At 41.2% G+C, this 14055-nt stretch overlaps 2 protein-coding genes across 2 annotated transcripts; one reads left to right on the top strand and one right to left on the bottom strand.

Annotated features, from left to right (window-relative positions):
* The first annotated feature begins 31 nt into the window (after positions 1–31).
* On the top strand, positions 32–5935 carry LOC145879542 (uncharacterized). The gene is made up of 2 exons (XM_082975445.1): positions 32–167; positions 4559–5935. Exons 1-2 carry the CDS (start codon positions 143–145, stop codon positions 5788–5790), a joined length of 1257 nt encoding a protein of 418 aa, XP_082831571.1. The 5' UTR covers positions 32–142; the 3' UTR covers positions 5791–5935.
* A 4202-nt stretch (positions 5936–10137) lies between these two features.
* On the bottom strand, positions 10138–11561 carry zmp:0000000930 (titin-cap). The gene is made up of 2 exons (NM_001139635.1): positions 11295–11561; positions 10138–11062 (listed from the first exon to the last, which is right to left on the bottom strand). The coding sequence occupies exons 1-2, from the start codon at positions 11444–11446 to the stop codon at positions 10660–10662; spliced, it is 555 nt and encodes a 184-aa protein (NP_001133107.1). The 5' UTR covers positions 11447–11561; the 3' UTR covers positions 10138–10659.
* Positions 11562–14055: the final 2494 nt, after the last annotated feature.

The raw sequence follows: 14055 nt of genomic DNA, 5'->3' as shown, positions 1-14055 counted from the left end.
TATAGCGCCTGCATCAATACCGTTCAAATTCATGAAGGGGAAAACATTGGGGTAAAACAAAATAGCAAATCAGACCTCAAAAACATATTTTGTTACAATATTTCACTTCATTTTTGCAACAGCCTCCCCAACATCCAAAATAATGGAGAGTAAACTATTCAACCAAGGTAAGGGAAACATTTACAAAGCAATATTATAAATGAGGGCACATATTCAACACAAGAAATCATGAGCAAAAACAAGCAGTCAGGTTATGCACACCCTCATTCCCAGTGGTGTAAAGTACTTAAGTAGTGTAGGAGTGTGCCCATGGCTATCCATAAATTAGAAAAACATTGTGCCGTCTGGTTTGCTTAATATTAGGAATTTGTAATTATTTATACTTTTTCTTTAACTTTTGATACTTAAGTATATTTTAGAAATTACATTTACTGTTGTATACTTAAGTACTGTATATTTAAAACCAAATACTTTTATACTTTTACTCAAGTAGAATTTTAGGGTGATTATGCAACTATGGGCACTTCTATGTCCTCGGGTCAATTTTGGGGATTTTATAAAAATATAACAAATACAAATATTTGTATGTTAAGTTCACACTGGAATCACCCCATACTTTTTAAAAACATCTCTCTATCAATTATTCAAAAAAAATGTGTATGAAATGTATGCATTCACTACTGTAAGTCGCTCTGGATAAGAGCGTCTGCTAAATGACTAAAATGTAAAATGTAAATGTACTTTTCAGATAGATGCATTTTATACCTCAATTTCACTATTTTGCCCTTGTCCCTGACCCAGACTTTTAAGCTTCTACTATGTTTTTCTATGAGAAAACATTAATAATTACACATTATATAATGTATGTATTACAGAAAGAATCAATTAAATAAAATCTATATTAATATTTATTGTGAGTATGCCCTTTATATTGTCTTTTACACAAAATAGACCTGTCCTTTGGGAGTGGTGTCATTTCCACCACTGAGGACAAATTCCTCATTAATAACGTTTTTTCAAGAGAATATTAATTTAGTTACCATGGAAACATATTGTGACACTGAAACACATGGCTGCAGTGGACAGTTGTTCCAGATGTGATGTCCAGAAGTTGAAGAAAAATCGAGGTAAATATTGCTTGTGTAGAGAATATTTTAATTGTCAGTCATTTCCAAACCGGCTATAATTTCTTTAATTTGTTGTAGAACTTTATATATTTTTTTTTATATTTTATGTATTTAGTGTAAACGATATGCTAGCTGTAATACTAACCAAAGCATACTAAGCAGTCTGTCAATTTTCTCCAGAAACTGTAGAAGTGTCATTTCCATCAGTCATTTCCATCACAAACTTAAGTGTGGTGGAAATTACAGAAAGTGGTGGAAATGACACAAATCCATTATCTTATTCGTTTTTACTTTACTTTACTTTTTTTTTTACTTTAGGCTTATTTAATCATGTTTTAAATTAATTTAATCTAGAAAATGCTCCAAGGTGTGCACAAGTTGAAAACTTAGTATTTGTCTTTATTTTTAGAAGACGCCACATAAAACAGCACAGAGGTCACAGACATAAAGAAACTTTTTTTTTTAACATCTGCAAAAAGACAGGGAGAGATACTGGAAGAAAAAAGAGAAAGGAGAAGTGAAATCTATCTCTGAGCTTACAAAACGAGAACAAAGAAACAAGAGAAGGCAATGGAAATGTAACCAATGGAATAGAAGACAGACTTTAAAGAGAGCAGTTGCAATGGAGACCTACCTATCAGGCAACACACCACCTCAGTCACCAGATGACCTGCAGCCAGAACATGAGGCTAACATACCTGCCCCTAACTTACCTGCCCTGATACCCCTTCCTCATCGTCTGCAACAGGAATGAGAAGTTGAATACTTGCTGGAAGGAAAAAGGTTGGAAGAGGTCGCTCAAAAGCATACAGAGATCTTAGTATGACAAATGTCAAACTTGATAACGCTTTACGGAAAGCTGAGAAATACAAAAAAAGGTATGATCGACTGATGAACAAAATGGAGAGACAAGATTCCCCAAAGACAAAACAGCAAATGAAGGGAAGTCCGAAGAACTTGAGAAGGATTTTATTGTTTCAAAATGCCATCATTGTAGAGTTAAAACAAAAGTATAAAAAAAATGTGCAGTGCCAAAGACAAACAAGTGGCTTCAAAAATGCTCAGTGGCAACATCCTGAGAAAGTATGGCCTGGTCAAAGCCGCAAACAGAGAATTTTGCTTTTCAGCAAAAGCAATGAGGGCAAATGAAAACATGCCATCAAGTCTTCAATACTCCAGGAAAAATCAGTGTAACAGAATTAGCACTGCCACAGAAGAGAAAATCACTAGATTCTATGAACGTGAAGACAACAGCAGAGCAACAACAGGGAAAAAGGATACACTAATGAGGAACAAGAAGAAGAAGCAGAAGCGCTTCTTGAATGGCACAATTCAGAACCTTTATCAGAAGTTTGAGGGAATATTCAGATATTCAAATTTCCTACTGTGAATTCTGCAAAAGACGTCCTTTTTGGGTTGTCAAGCCAGCAGTCCAAGATAGGGACACATGCCTCTGTGAAACCCACGCCAACCTCCAGTTCATGGCGGACAAACTACAGTATCACAAAGTGATCAGCTGCAACAACAATGAGAACCTTATTGAGTCTTTGTGCTGTGAGAACCTGAAGAAAGAGTGCATGTACACAGAGTTCTCCCTTTGCCAAGCAAAAGAGCTTAAACATCTGACTTTGATGCTGGATAGCAGACATGGTGGTTTGAGTGGAAAAACAAAGCTGAAGAGAGAGAGAAGGAAAAACAAATTGGGAAACATGGAAAAGTTCACTATACATTTGACAGTATAAGAAAAGGTGTGAGGCACACTGCATATTCTACTGGAGGACTTCTCCAAAGGATTGAAAGAGAAGTTGGGGAAACACATGTACAACGTTAGACACCAATACTCCAAACTGAGAGAATTAAAAGAGAATCTGCGGAAAGAGGAGATCATAGTGCATATTAACTTTGCAGAGAACTCAGGGGCACAACTTTCACTGGGGACGGGGACGGGAGGGAAAGCCCCCCTCACATTCTGAAATTGCATTTTTGTCCCCTCCAGTTTTATCATTTGAATGTGATACAAAATGAGGCAACGGTGTGCTTTAGGACCATGCAGACACCTCCGAGCGGTCGGGTATGCTGTTTGGAGTGTTTATCCGACTGGATAAAACTAATTATAATATTGATCCCCCCCCCCCCCCCCCCCACTTCTAAAACCAAAGTTGTGCCACTGAGAGAACTACCTGCGTAAATAGACCAGTGAAATCCAGGCAGTTCACTTTGGTGATTCTCACATGCAGGTGACCCTCCACACCTGTGTTGGACATACCACAAATGATACCGTTTCATTTTGTTCACTGAGTTCTTCTATGTGGATGACCCCTCTGCAATCTGGGTTTATCTCTCAAAAACACTGGCCTACTTCCTTGAGCTCTGCCCACTTTTGGAATCTTACCTTTTATTAAATTAATTACATGTTCTACAATGGTTGTTGTTCAAAATGTTTGCAATAAAATATTGTTTTCATATTTTTTTTTTTACATAGATATCATTTCCACCACATCTTGTCATTTCCACCACAACCATATTTTTAGGTAAATTAGTATATTATGTATAATTTACATTGATTGATTTGTTTTAGATATGGAAATCATATGGTTGTTATCATAATCTCACAAAAAGGTTGGGTGGAAATATGTTATTTTTTTATGATAAATAAATATTTTCAGCTGTCACAAAGGCAAGTTTATATATTCAGGCGTTGTGTTGAATTATTTATTTTGGGAAAACCTTAAAAAAATATTCAATGCAAGTTAATGTACAAATGTATAAGAAATGTGTTATAAAATAATTGTATAATATTTCATTTTCAACTAAAATGGATGTTTAATAATGATGTGATGGAAACGACCCACTGATGTGATGGCTGTCTAGCAACAATGACATGAAACTGCCTTGTGGGGAACTATAAGTGGGTTGTTTTAGCTAGTTTCATCTTGATACCATATCTTGTTTTGAGGTGGTTTGACGGATTTCATGTCAATGCTAATATGGCTAAAATGTGCTAGCTAGCTAACAACTGTAACTACACTACCGTTCAAAAGTTTGGGGTCACTTAGAAATGTCCTTGTTTTTGAAAGAAAAGCACATTTTTTGTCCATTAAAATAACATCAAATTGATCAGAAATACAGTATTGTCACGAGCTAGTGTTTTAGTTTTGGTCAGGACGTGGCATGTTTGTGTTGGGTATGTTTGTATTGTTGATTGGGACTTCCAATTGAAGGCAGGTGTGTTGAGTTGCCTTTGATTGGAAGTCCTATATAGGTGTGTGTGTTTTTCTTTGGGGTTGTGGGAGGTTGTTTTGCACTGCGTTTTTGAGCCTGCAAACTGTTGCTGCTGTCATGTTTACTGTTTCCTGTGGATGCCTTACTCCTTTTGTTGGGTAATTAAAAAATGAGTATTCACATACCTGCTGCGCCTTGGTTCATTTCAGAAGACAGTCGTTACAGAACCACCCACCAAAGGACCAAGCAGCAGAAGAGGAGGAAGCCACAGGAGAGGAAAATGGAGGAATGGACCTGGCAGGACGAAAGACAATTCTGGGCGGACAAGTTAAGGGAGCTAAGGAAACCCGAGAGGCACCCCCAAGATAATTTTTTGGGGGGGCACACGGGTAGCTTGGCCAGGCCAGGGAAGAGCCGTAAGCCAGCTACCCGTGACTACAGGGAGGTGCAATTGAGGTGGAGGGCGCCATGTTACGCTGTGGTACGGACGCACAGCCCAGTTCGCCCAGTACCAGCGCCCCGCAGGTGCCAGGGCAAGGGGAGCATCGAGCCGGAAGGGGTGATGCCAACCCTACAATCAAGACCGCCAGCGCGCCCTTTCGGTCCGGTGTTTCCCGCCAGACGCACTAGCATGGAGGTGCGTGTCTCCGGGCTGGCACGTCCTATACCAGCCCCACGCATCAGGAGTCTAGTGTGTCAACCCAGCCTCGCCAGTCAACCATCACCAGAGCTGCCCGCCAGTCAACCGTCGTCAGAGCTGCCCGCCAGTCAACCGTCGTCAGAGCTGCCCGCCAGTCAACCGTCGTCAGAGCTGCCCGCCAGTCAACAGTCGTCAGAGCTGCCCGCCAGTCAACAGTCGTCAGAGCTGCCCGCCAGTCAACAGTCGTCAGAGCTGCCCGCCAGTCAACAGTCGTCAGAACAGTCGTCAGAGCTGCCCGCCAGTCAACAGTCGCCAGAGAGGCCAGACTGCGCTGAACTGCCGGAGTGGCCAGACTGCGCTGAACTGCCGGAGTGGCCAGACTGCGCTGAACTGCCGGAGTGGCCAGACTGCGCTGAACTGCCGGAGTGGCCAGACTGCGCTGAACTGCCGGAGTGGCCAGACTGCGCTGAACTGCCGGAGTGGCCAGACTGCGCTGAACTGCCGGAGTGGCCCGCCTGCCCTGAACTGCCGGAGTGGCCCGCCTGCCCTGAACTGCCGGAGTGGCCCGCCTGCCCTGAACTGCCGGAGTGGCCCGCCTGCCCTGAACTGCCGGAGGGGCCCTCCTGCCCCCCGGCCCAGCCCGAGGGGCCCTCCTGCCCCCCGGCCCAGCCCGAGTGGTCCGTCTGCCAGGGTCAGCCCGAGTGGCCCGTCGGCCCGGCGCAGCTAACGGCGCCATCAAAGTGGGCGACGCCGAAGGTGGAGCGAGGTCCACGGCCTACACCTGAGCCACCTCCAGGATAGGTGGGTTGGGGAGGGAGGGTGTAGCACAGTGCCGTCGGTGACGGCAGCCACCCTCCCTTCCCTCCCTTATTGTTTATGGGTTTTTTGTTGGTGTTTTTCTGTTGGTAGGTGCATTCCGGGGTCTGCACCTTGAGGGGGGGGGGGGGGGGGTACTGTCACGTCCTGACCAGCAGATGGAGCTAGTGTTTTAGTTTTGGTCAGGACGTGGCATGTTTGTGTTGGGTATGTTTGTATTGTTGATTGGGACTTCCAATTGAAGGCAGGTGTGTTGAGTTGCCTTTGATTGGAAGTCCTATATAGGTGTGTGTGTTTTTCTTTGGGGTTGTGGGTGGTTGTTTTGCACTGCGTTTTTGAGCCTGCAAACTGTTGCTGCTGTCATGTTTATTGTTTCCTGTGGATGCCTTACTCCTTTTGTTGGGTAATTAAAAAAATGAGTATTCACATACCTGCTGCGCCTTGGTTCATTTCAGAAGACAGTCGTTACAAGTATAGACATTGTTAATGTTGTAAATGACTATTGTAGCTGGAAATGGCAGATTTTTATGGAATATCTACACAGGCGTACAGAGACCCATTATCAGCAACCATCACTCCTGTGTTCCAATGGCACGTTGTGTTAACTAATCCAAGTTTATCATTTTAAAAGGCTAATTGATCATTCGAAAACCCTTTTGCAATTATGTTAGCACAGCTGAAAACTGTTGTTCTAATTAAAGAAGCAATAAAACTGTCCGTCTTTAGACTAGTTGAGTATCTGGAGCATCAGCATTTGTGGGTTCGATTACAGGCTCAAAATGGCAAGAAACAAATATCTTTCTTCTGAAACTCGTCAGTCTATTCTTGTTCTGAGAAATTAAGGCTATTCCATGAGAGAAATTGCCAGGAAACTGAAGATCTTGTGTCCTACGCTGTGTACTACTCCCTCCACAGAACAGCACAAACTGGCCCTAACCAGAATGGAAAGAGGAGTGGGAGGCCCCGGTGCACAACTGAGCAAGAGGACAAGTACATTAGTGTCTAGTTTAAAGAATCAGACGCCTCACAAGTCCTCAACTGGCAGCTTCATTAAATAGTACCCGCAAAACACCAGCCTCAACGCCAACAGTGAAGAGGCGACTCCGGGATGCTGGCCTTCTAGGCAGAGTTCCTCTGTCCAGTGTCTGTGTTCTTTTGCCCATCTTAATCTTTTATTTTTATTGGCCAGCCTGAGATATGGCTTTTTCTTTACAACTCTGCCTAGAAGGCCAGCATCCCGGAGTCGCCTCTTCACTGTTGATGTTGAGACTGGTGTTTTGCGGGTACTATTTAGATTAGCTAACACAACGTGCCATTGGAACACAGGAGTGATGGTTGCTGATAATGGGCCTCTGTACGCCTATGTAGATATTCCATTAAAAATCTGCTTTTTCCAGCTACAATAGTCATTTACAACATTAACAATGTCTACACTGTATTTCTGATCAATTTGATGTTATTTTCATGGACAAAAAAATAGCTTTTCTTTCAAAAACAAGGACATTTCTAAGTGACCCCAAACTTTTGAACGGTAGTGTATGTATTTGAGAGACAAATAGTGCTCATTGTGCAAATGTATGCCTATTTGTTTTCAATAAACATTGGAGACAAAAATGTGTTTACATGCTGTAAACATTCTAAGCCAACAGCATCTTTTTTTGCCCCATAGTTGCGCACACGTCGGTTTTGTTGCTAAACAACCAACCCATTGATTAGTGAATATGAACCATGTGAACCATGACTACAGAACTGTGCGCCCATATTTCAGAGGCAGTGCCTTTTAAATAGTGGTGTATAATGTCAGACTTTTCAAAAGAGACAAATGTTTACCCATGAAACAGGATCTGGCCTGTCAGCCCAATAAAGTGAGTTAGATAAGGATAGATAAGACAGGTGTGTCTGCCCAAGCTTTATCAGCATCCTGAAAAAAACTTGCAAAGTTCTGTTGAGACTCATTGTGTGGCTGTGAGATTAGCAAGGCCTTAGTAGATAACGATGTGTATAAACCCTGGATTGTTCATGCTATGTAATGGCCAATGAGAGGCTTTGAAGCTACTGGCTGCCATATTGGTACTCCCTAGAAGGAGCAGTCCTCCATAGGAATTAATGAAATTGTACTATATTTTAAAAAATAATCATTTTCAAGGACAAAATGACATGTATTTAAGTATTTCTTTGTTGTAGTGGGGACAGTAACATTTGTAAAACAAAAATGCTTTCAGGAATATTTTTTAAATATTTTTATTTAACATTTTCAGGTTCATTTCACTTAATATAATTTTAAAGTATGCATTATGATGTCTGTAATAGAACATACTTGTCAAATACAAATATAGACATTAATACATAAATATTATAGGATCGAAAAGGCTCCCTGGTGGCTTCTAAACAGCGCCCCCTGCCAATATTTAATAAATCTTAGGTTCCTATGTGGGAACTGTAACATTTGGGTTGGTATGGTAATCCTTGAGGCATGGTAATCCTCTATCTGCTGTATCTACGCCCAGGAACAAGTAATTTCCCCCCACCCCAGACAAGGGTGCTGGTTCTAGGCTGAAGCAGTAGCCCGGGGTGGCCAAGGTTCCTATGTGGGAAGGTGGGACAGAGGTGTGGAACTGTAACTGAACTTGAACTAGGAGGACTGTGGACGGGACCTCTAGAGATCATTCAGCTTCTGCTACTGTGATGCCTAGTCACTTTACCCCTGCCTTTATGTACATACATGCAAATACCTCGTACCCATGCACAGTGTTATGTTTCTGGTATTTCCTGTATATAGCTTCATTCTTTTGTATTTTATTCCTCTTGTGACATATAAAATTAAATCTGATTGATATGATTGTATTTTGACAGCAGTACTCTGCAGAGTGGGGCAACTACACTGAGTGTACAAACATTAGGAACACCTTTCTAATATTAAGTTACACCCCCTTTTGTCCTCAGAACAGCCTCAATTCGTCGGGGCATGGACTCTACAACGTGTTGAAAGCGTTCCACGGGGATGCTGGCCCATGTTGACTCCAATGCTTCCCGCAGTTGTGTCAAGTTGGCTGGATGTCCTTTGGGTGGTGGACCATTCTTGATACACACAGGAAACTGTTGAGGGTGAAAAACCCAGCAGTGTACTACCATATCCAGTTCAAAGGCACTTAAATATTTTGTCTTTCCCTTTCACCCTCTGAATGACACACACAATCCATGTCTCAATTGTCTCAAGGCTTAAAAATAATCCTTATTTAACTTGTTTCCTCCCTTTCATCTAAACTGATTGAAGTGGATTTATCAACTGACATCAATAAGAGATCATAGCTTTCACCTGGATTCACCTTGTCAGTCTGTCATGGAAAGAGCAGGTGTTCCTAATGTTTGTACACTCAGTGTATACTGTGTGACACCAAGTTGTTTCGCTGTAGTAACTGTATGTTCACTATGCCACCTGGTGGCGTAGATGTTTAACTGCATTATCAAATACAACATTACCACAGAAATGAATTAGTATATAGTATCACAGTATGAGTCATAATACCCATAAAACCTTGCGGTCAAACAGGGAAATGGTTCCAATTGTTTTTCCACCATTCATTTTTCCCATAGGGATTTTAGAAACACTTAAAATAAGGGCTGTGTTTTGTGTTGGCATACCCTGATGCGATGTTTTGATAACCGTGTAAAGGTGAATTTTGTCAATATATTTGCCTGTATTTACCCCCCCCCCCCCCCCCCCCCCCCAAAAAAAAAAGAATGCTAAGTAGCTGCTAATGTGGCTACCATAAAGAGCTACAAATACCATGATGATTTGCACGAGACTGACGATTCGAGGCAAAGGTAATAATCTCTGGATTAAATATCTAATGTTAGCTAAATGTAGTAATTAATAAATTGGCAATATTTCTTTAAACTGTGAACTGTCTTGTGCAAGTTTTAAATTGACACAATACCTGTTAGCAAAGCTGTCAGCTAGATATGACCAACAGGAGTTTGCAAGGATTTGCAGTCTTGCATGATGTCTACTTTGATGATAATTAGCATTTTCGAAACTGAGAGTAAATAATGCTGAATATATTGATAAAAGTCAACTTGTCCAAGAGATATTTACATTGTTTTCAAAACGTCTTGCCAGGCAGGGTAAGCCTAAATGAAACACAGCCCTTATTTCCCTATGGGAAAAATGATTAGAACCATTTCCCTGTTTGACCGCTAGGTTTTATGGGTGTTATAACACCACTGTGGGGCTCAATTACACAGAACCTTTAGAATTTTGTCACTGATGTCCACTATAGGCAAGTCTGTCTGTGAGTGAAATAAAATAAACACACCTGTGAAAATACATACTGAATGGGTGGGGGATGAGATCCCATAAGTAAATCCTTTGTTTGGATTCATTTTTATTATTTTATTTATTTATTACATTACAGATCACATCACAGTACACCAGTCAAAATGTTACATATAGTATAAGGCATATACGTTTCCATGCTGATGCTTCACCACTAGATGGCGACATTAGCTTCTGTTTCCTTGTATCGCAGCACTAGCTGATGTCCATGAAAATACCTTAGAGGTTTGCCAATAAAAAAACTTTCCTAGGTTGAATATACTGACCATGATGTCTATGATACTGACCCAGAAAATGGTGTCATGCACTGTTCCATTCAAATTCACTTTATCCTTTCCACATGTTAACAGCTCCCTCAACATAACTTTCACAGCCAGAAATATGTTAAAATTAAAAGTCTCTTTTATAAAGAAATCAATATTCCCTTCAACTTTCCCTTTGCCCATTTACACATTGCTGATATCATTTCCTCTGATTTTACATTTTTACCTCCAACGTCCTATATTCATTCTTCCCTTTCAACCCCTGAAGGAGTGTGAAAACTCACGTGTTGGGGATATAAGACTAGATGCCCTGAAGTTAACACGGATAGGTTGGGAGACCTTAGGTAAGTCCTTAGTGATTTCGAAAATCTCCTGTTTATCTGAACATACTCCTTTGGCGATTGTCTCAAATTCCATGATAGACTTGTACTCTGATGGAGAGGGAGATCTGTACAGGTCTTTGGGCGATGCGGCTTTGCTGGGAGTGAAGATGGGCACACGGAGGGCGTTCTTGTACGGCAGCTGGTACTCCTTCATCATTCCACCCCTTGTGCCCATCTTGATCCTCTGACTGGGGTTTCTCTGGACCAAGAAATGAGCCACCTGTTTCTGCTTGTAGGTCTCCTTTCTCGAGGAGTCGTTTTCAAACAATGTGGTCCTGGATTCAAGCAATAGCATGTTTTAAAGAGCAGTTTGAAAGTGTCCTGCTGTTCTTGCTGTTCTTAGACACGTGATTTGTAAGACCAATATAATCTTTGTGAAAATGTGTTCATTTAGTGAATGATGATAATGAATTTGTGGCACACATTGAACATGACCACCAGCACTCGGCTGGAACAGTGATTAAAAGCTAAATTTGATGAAACTATCTATCATGCTGATATACATACTGTTGTTCTGGTCTTGTTTCCATCACCAAGTCCAACCAAGTGGCCTGGTAGGACTCCTTCTTCTCCTGGTCCTTCTCCTTTACATCGCAGTGGGCATTTACCAGATACACATCCCCACTGTTTAGACTGTTAATCTTGTGTGTGTAGAGCATAGTGGAGACAGAGATGAGAGAGTTGTTGACTGACTACCTGTTAGATGTGCTAATCTATAGGCTTCTCTGGGAATTGATTTTGGCTGGAGATGAATGACAGTTGGTCTGTCTGTGTGTGAGGTTATGTGTTGTACTGTGGTTCTCCAGAGCCTCTTATAATGTTACGGTTCTATTTTTACCCTACTACATCATACCATTGCCAATGCTGTCACTGTGGTTGGCTCAGGTTGGTTGGCGTTTCAGGTTGGTTTACAGCTGTCCTGTGAGGAAGGCGACCAGTGGAAAGAGTGACGAACACCACTTTAATTTCATTGAGTTGTATTAGCCAGTCCAAACCACACAAAGAGGTTAAAGGTCAGTCATGCTCCTCAGACTTCTCAGATACCTCATAGGCTAAATGCTTCAGGATATTGCTCAAGGTAATATGACCTCTGGTGGCAGAATTGTGCACATAGTATACATTGTATTTAATCTTTCACCCAAATGTCAGAGCCAAAGTACAGGGAACATTTTGACCTTCATCTGAATGTATTTATCATTCTTCATCTATTTTTTCCCCCAAAGAATTGTACAGTTGTATAAATAAACCTAGGTGAAGACTTTGAGTAATGTTCGGAGTCCATTGTTCTTGTAACATGCGTCAAAGTTTTCATCATCAGTGCATGTATCAGTGGACAGATTACCCAGGTATTCCTCAGTAAGGGTTGCCCTGTAGTTATATCTGTACAATCATTCCATGTGATGATGTAGAGGTATGGATCCTGGAAATGCTAGCACGCTATCTGGAAGTTTTTCAATAGATGGACCTCTTTACATTGTCCTTTAACAATACTGATTTTGTCACTGAACAGGTTTGACCAGATTTGAGTAGTAAAGAATATATTTAAGATATTTTCAACATCAAGGCCTTTTTAGCGATGCCATACATGTTATCTAGATCCCTTTCTAAAGAAAACAGATAATTGTACAAGTTTGTGTGTCTTTATTGATCACCAATCATCACTTTAGACAAACAATATGTTATGCCACATTTGTCATAGACCAACTGTGGGTCTCACAAGCAAGTTGTTGTGTATATAGTGCCTTTCTGTTAAATGTGATCTTTGCTTAACACCATTTTAACAACAACATGGTAGATTAATCATCGAAACTAAGAACTGACCATTTGGATGTGATCATTTTCTTCTAATCATAGTTTTAGGGAGGAATACAAACACCAATCAAACTACAATGAAGAAAAATATACAGTTACAGCTCATATAGGGGAATCAGTCAATTTAAATAAATAAATGAGGCCCTAGTCTATGGATTACACATGACTGGGCAGGGGTGGTCTGTGATTGTGAGGCTGTTTGGACGTACTGCCAAATTCTCTAAACTGACGTTGGAGGTGGCTTATGGTAGAGAAATTAACATTACATTTTCTGGAAACAGCTTTGGTAGATATTCCTGCAGTCAGCATGCCAATTTCCCCTCAAAACTTGAGATATCTGTGGCATTGTGTTGTGTGACAAAACTGCACATTTTTTGTGGCCTTTTATTGTCCCCAGTACAAGGTGCACCTGTGTAATGACCATGTTGTTTCATCAGCTTCTTGACATGCCACACCTGTCAGGTGGATGGATTATCTTGGCAAAGGAGAAATGCAGGGATGTAAACAAATTTGTGCACAGACTTTGAGAAAAATAAGCTTTTTGTAGATATTTGTTTTCAGCTCATGAACCATGGGACCAACACTTTACATGTTGCGTATATATTTTTGTTCAGTATACATTGATAAATCATGGCTGATGGGTCTATGAGACAGTATAACGGCCTCTTTAAGATTGAGGAACATCAAGTGCCCCCTGGGGAAATTATTTGGGGTCATTCTGTAAGGTGCATGGTCAGGTTTCAGAGTCATTGCCAGATCAACACAGCCTCAGAAACAGACACCTTGGCTGTCAACCTCGGCAGCTATTCCCCAGCCCCAGCCACTTTCTGAAGCTATGTCCCAGCAAGCCTCTGCGCTATTCACTTTCTGTCCCACTGAAAAGGACACTATGATGAAACAGCTTCATGCCATGAGTTCAGCGGGTAGGCATGTGAGCAATGATTGATGCAGTGATGGAAGATTGACGATGCCTCCCTGAACTGACATTCACTGCATACCTCATACCAACTTTCCCTCTTTCCAGCTTTGAAAATGTACTGTCGATGATTCAGGAACAGAACAGTCAAAGTTGATTATGTCATAATTCAGTGCCACATGCCATTGTCAGCAACAGGTGCTGCAGCTGTTATCATGCATTGCTCCCGGAAGCTACATTTGTGTCATAAAGCTTAGTACTTCAAATACATCAGAAATTCTTCAGCCCAACTTCACATGGAAAATTAAATGAACAAGCTGTCACAGGCTTTGGCGTGGGTTCTTTGGCATTACCCTCTAGCCGTGAGGCTGAAACTTAGTAAGCTGGTATTGGGCAATGACAGTTATCTTGGATTCATCCCAATGAGAACAGCCTGTTCTGTTGAATCCATCAGTTCCCAAGGAAAATATTTATGATGCAGAGTTATCATGGCACTGAAAGTAAATGAGCAAAGGTTGATTTCATACAACAACAAGAGAG

Source organism: Salmo salar, chromosome 05 (assembly GCF_965601325.2).
Source record: "Salmo salar chromosome 05, fSalSal1, whole genome shotgun sequence".
Taxonomy (NCBI): Eukaryota; Metazoa; Chordata; class Actinopteri; order Salmoniformes; family Salmonidae; genus Salmo; species Salmo salar.
This window is presented reverse-complemented; position numbering and strand designations above follow the sequence as displayed.

Bases quoted from the DNA above. Each gene is read 5' to 3' on its own strand.
- LOC145879542 (XM_082975445.1), top strand. From the start codon at position 143: ATGGAGAGTAAACTATTCAACCAAG. The intron at 168-4,558 runs GTAAGGGAAACA...GGTTCATTTCAG, and splicing joins GAGTAAACTATTCAACCAAG to AAGACAGTCGTTACAGAACC.
- zmp:0000000930 (NM_001139635.1), bottom strand. From the start codon at position 11,446: ATGCTCTACACACACAAGATTAACAGTCTAAACAGTGGGGATGTGTAT. The intron at 11,063-11,294 runs GTATGTATATCA...GCTTGAATCCAG, and splicing joins GAAACAAGACCAGAACAACA to GACCACATTGTTTGAAAACG.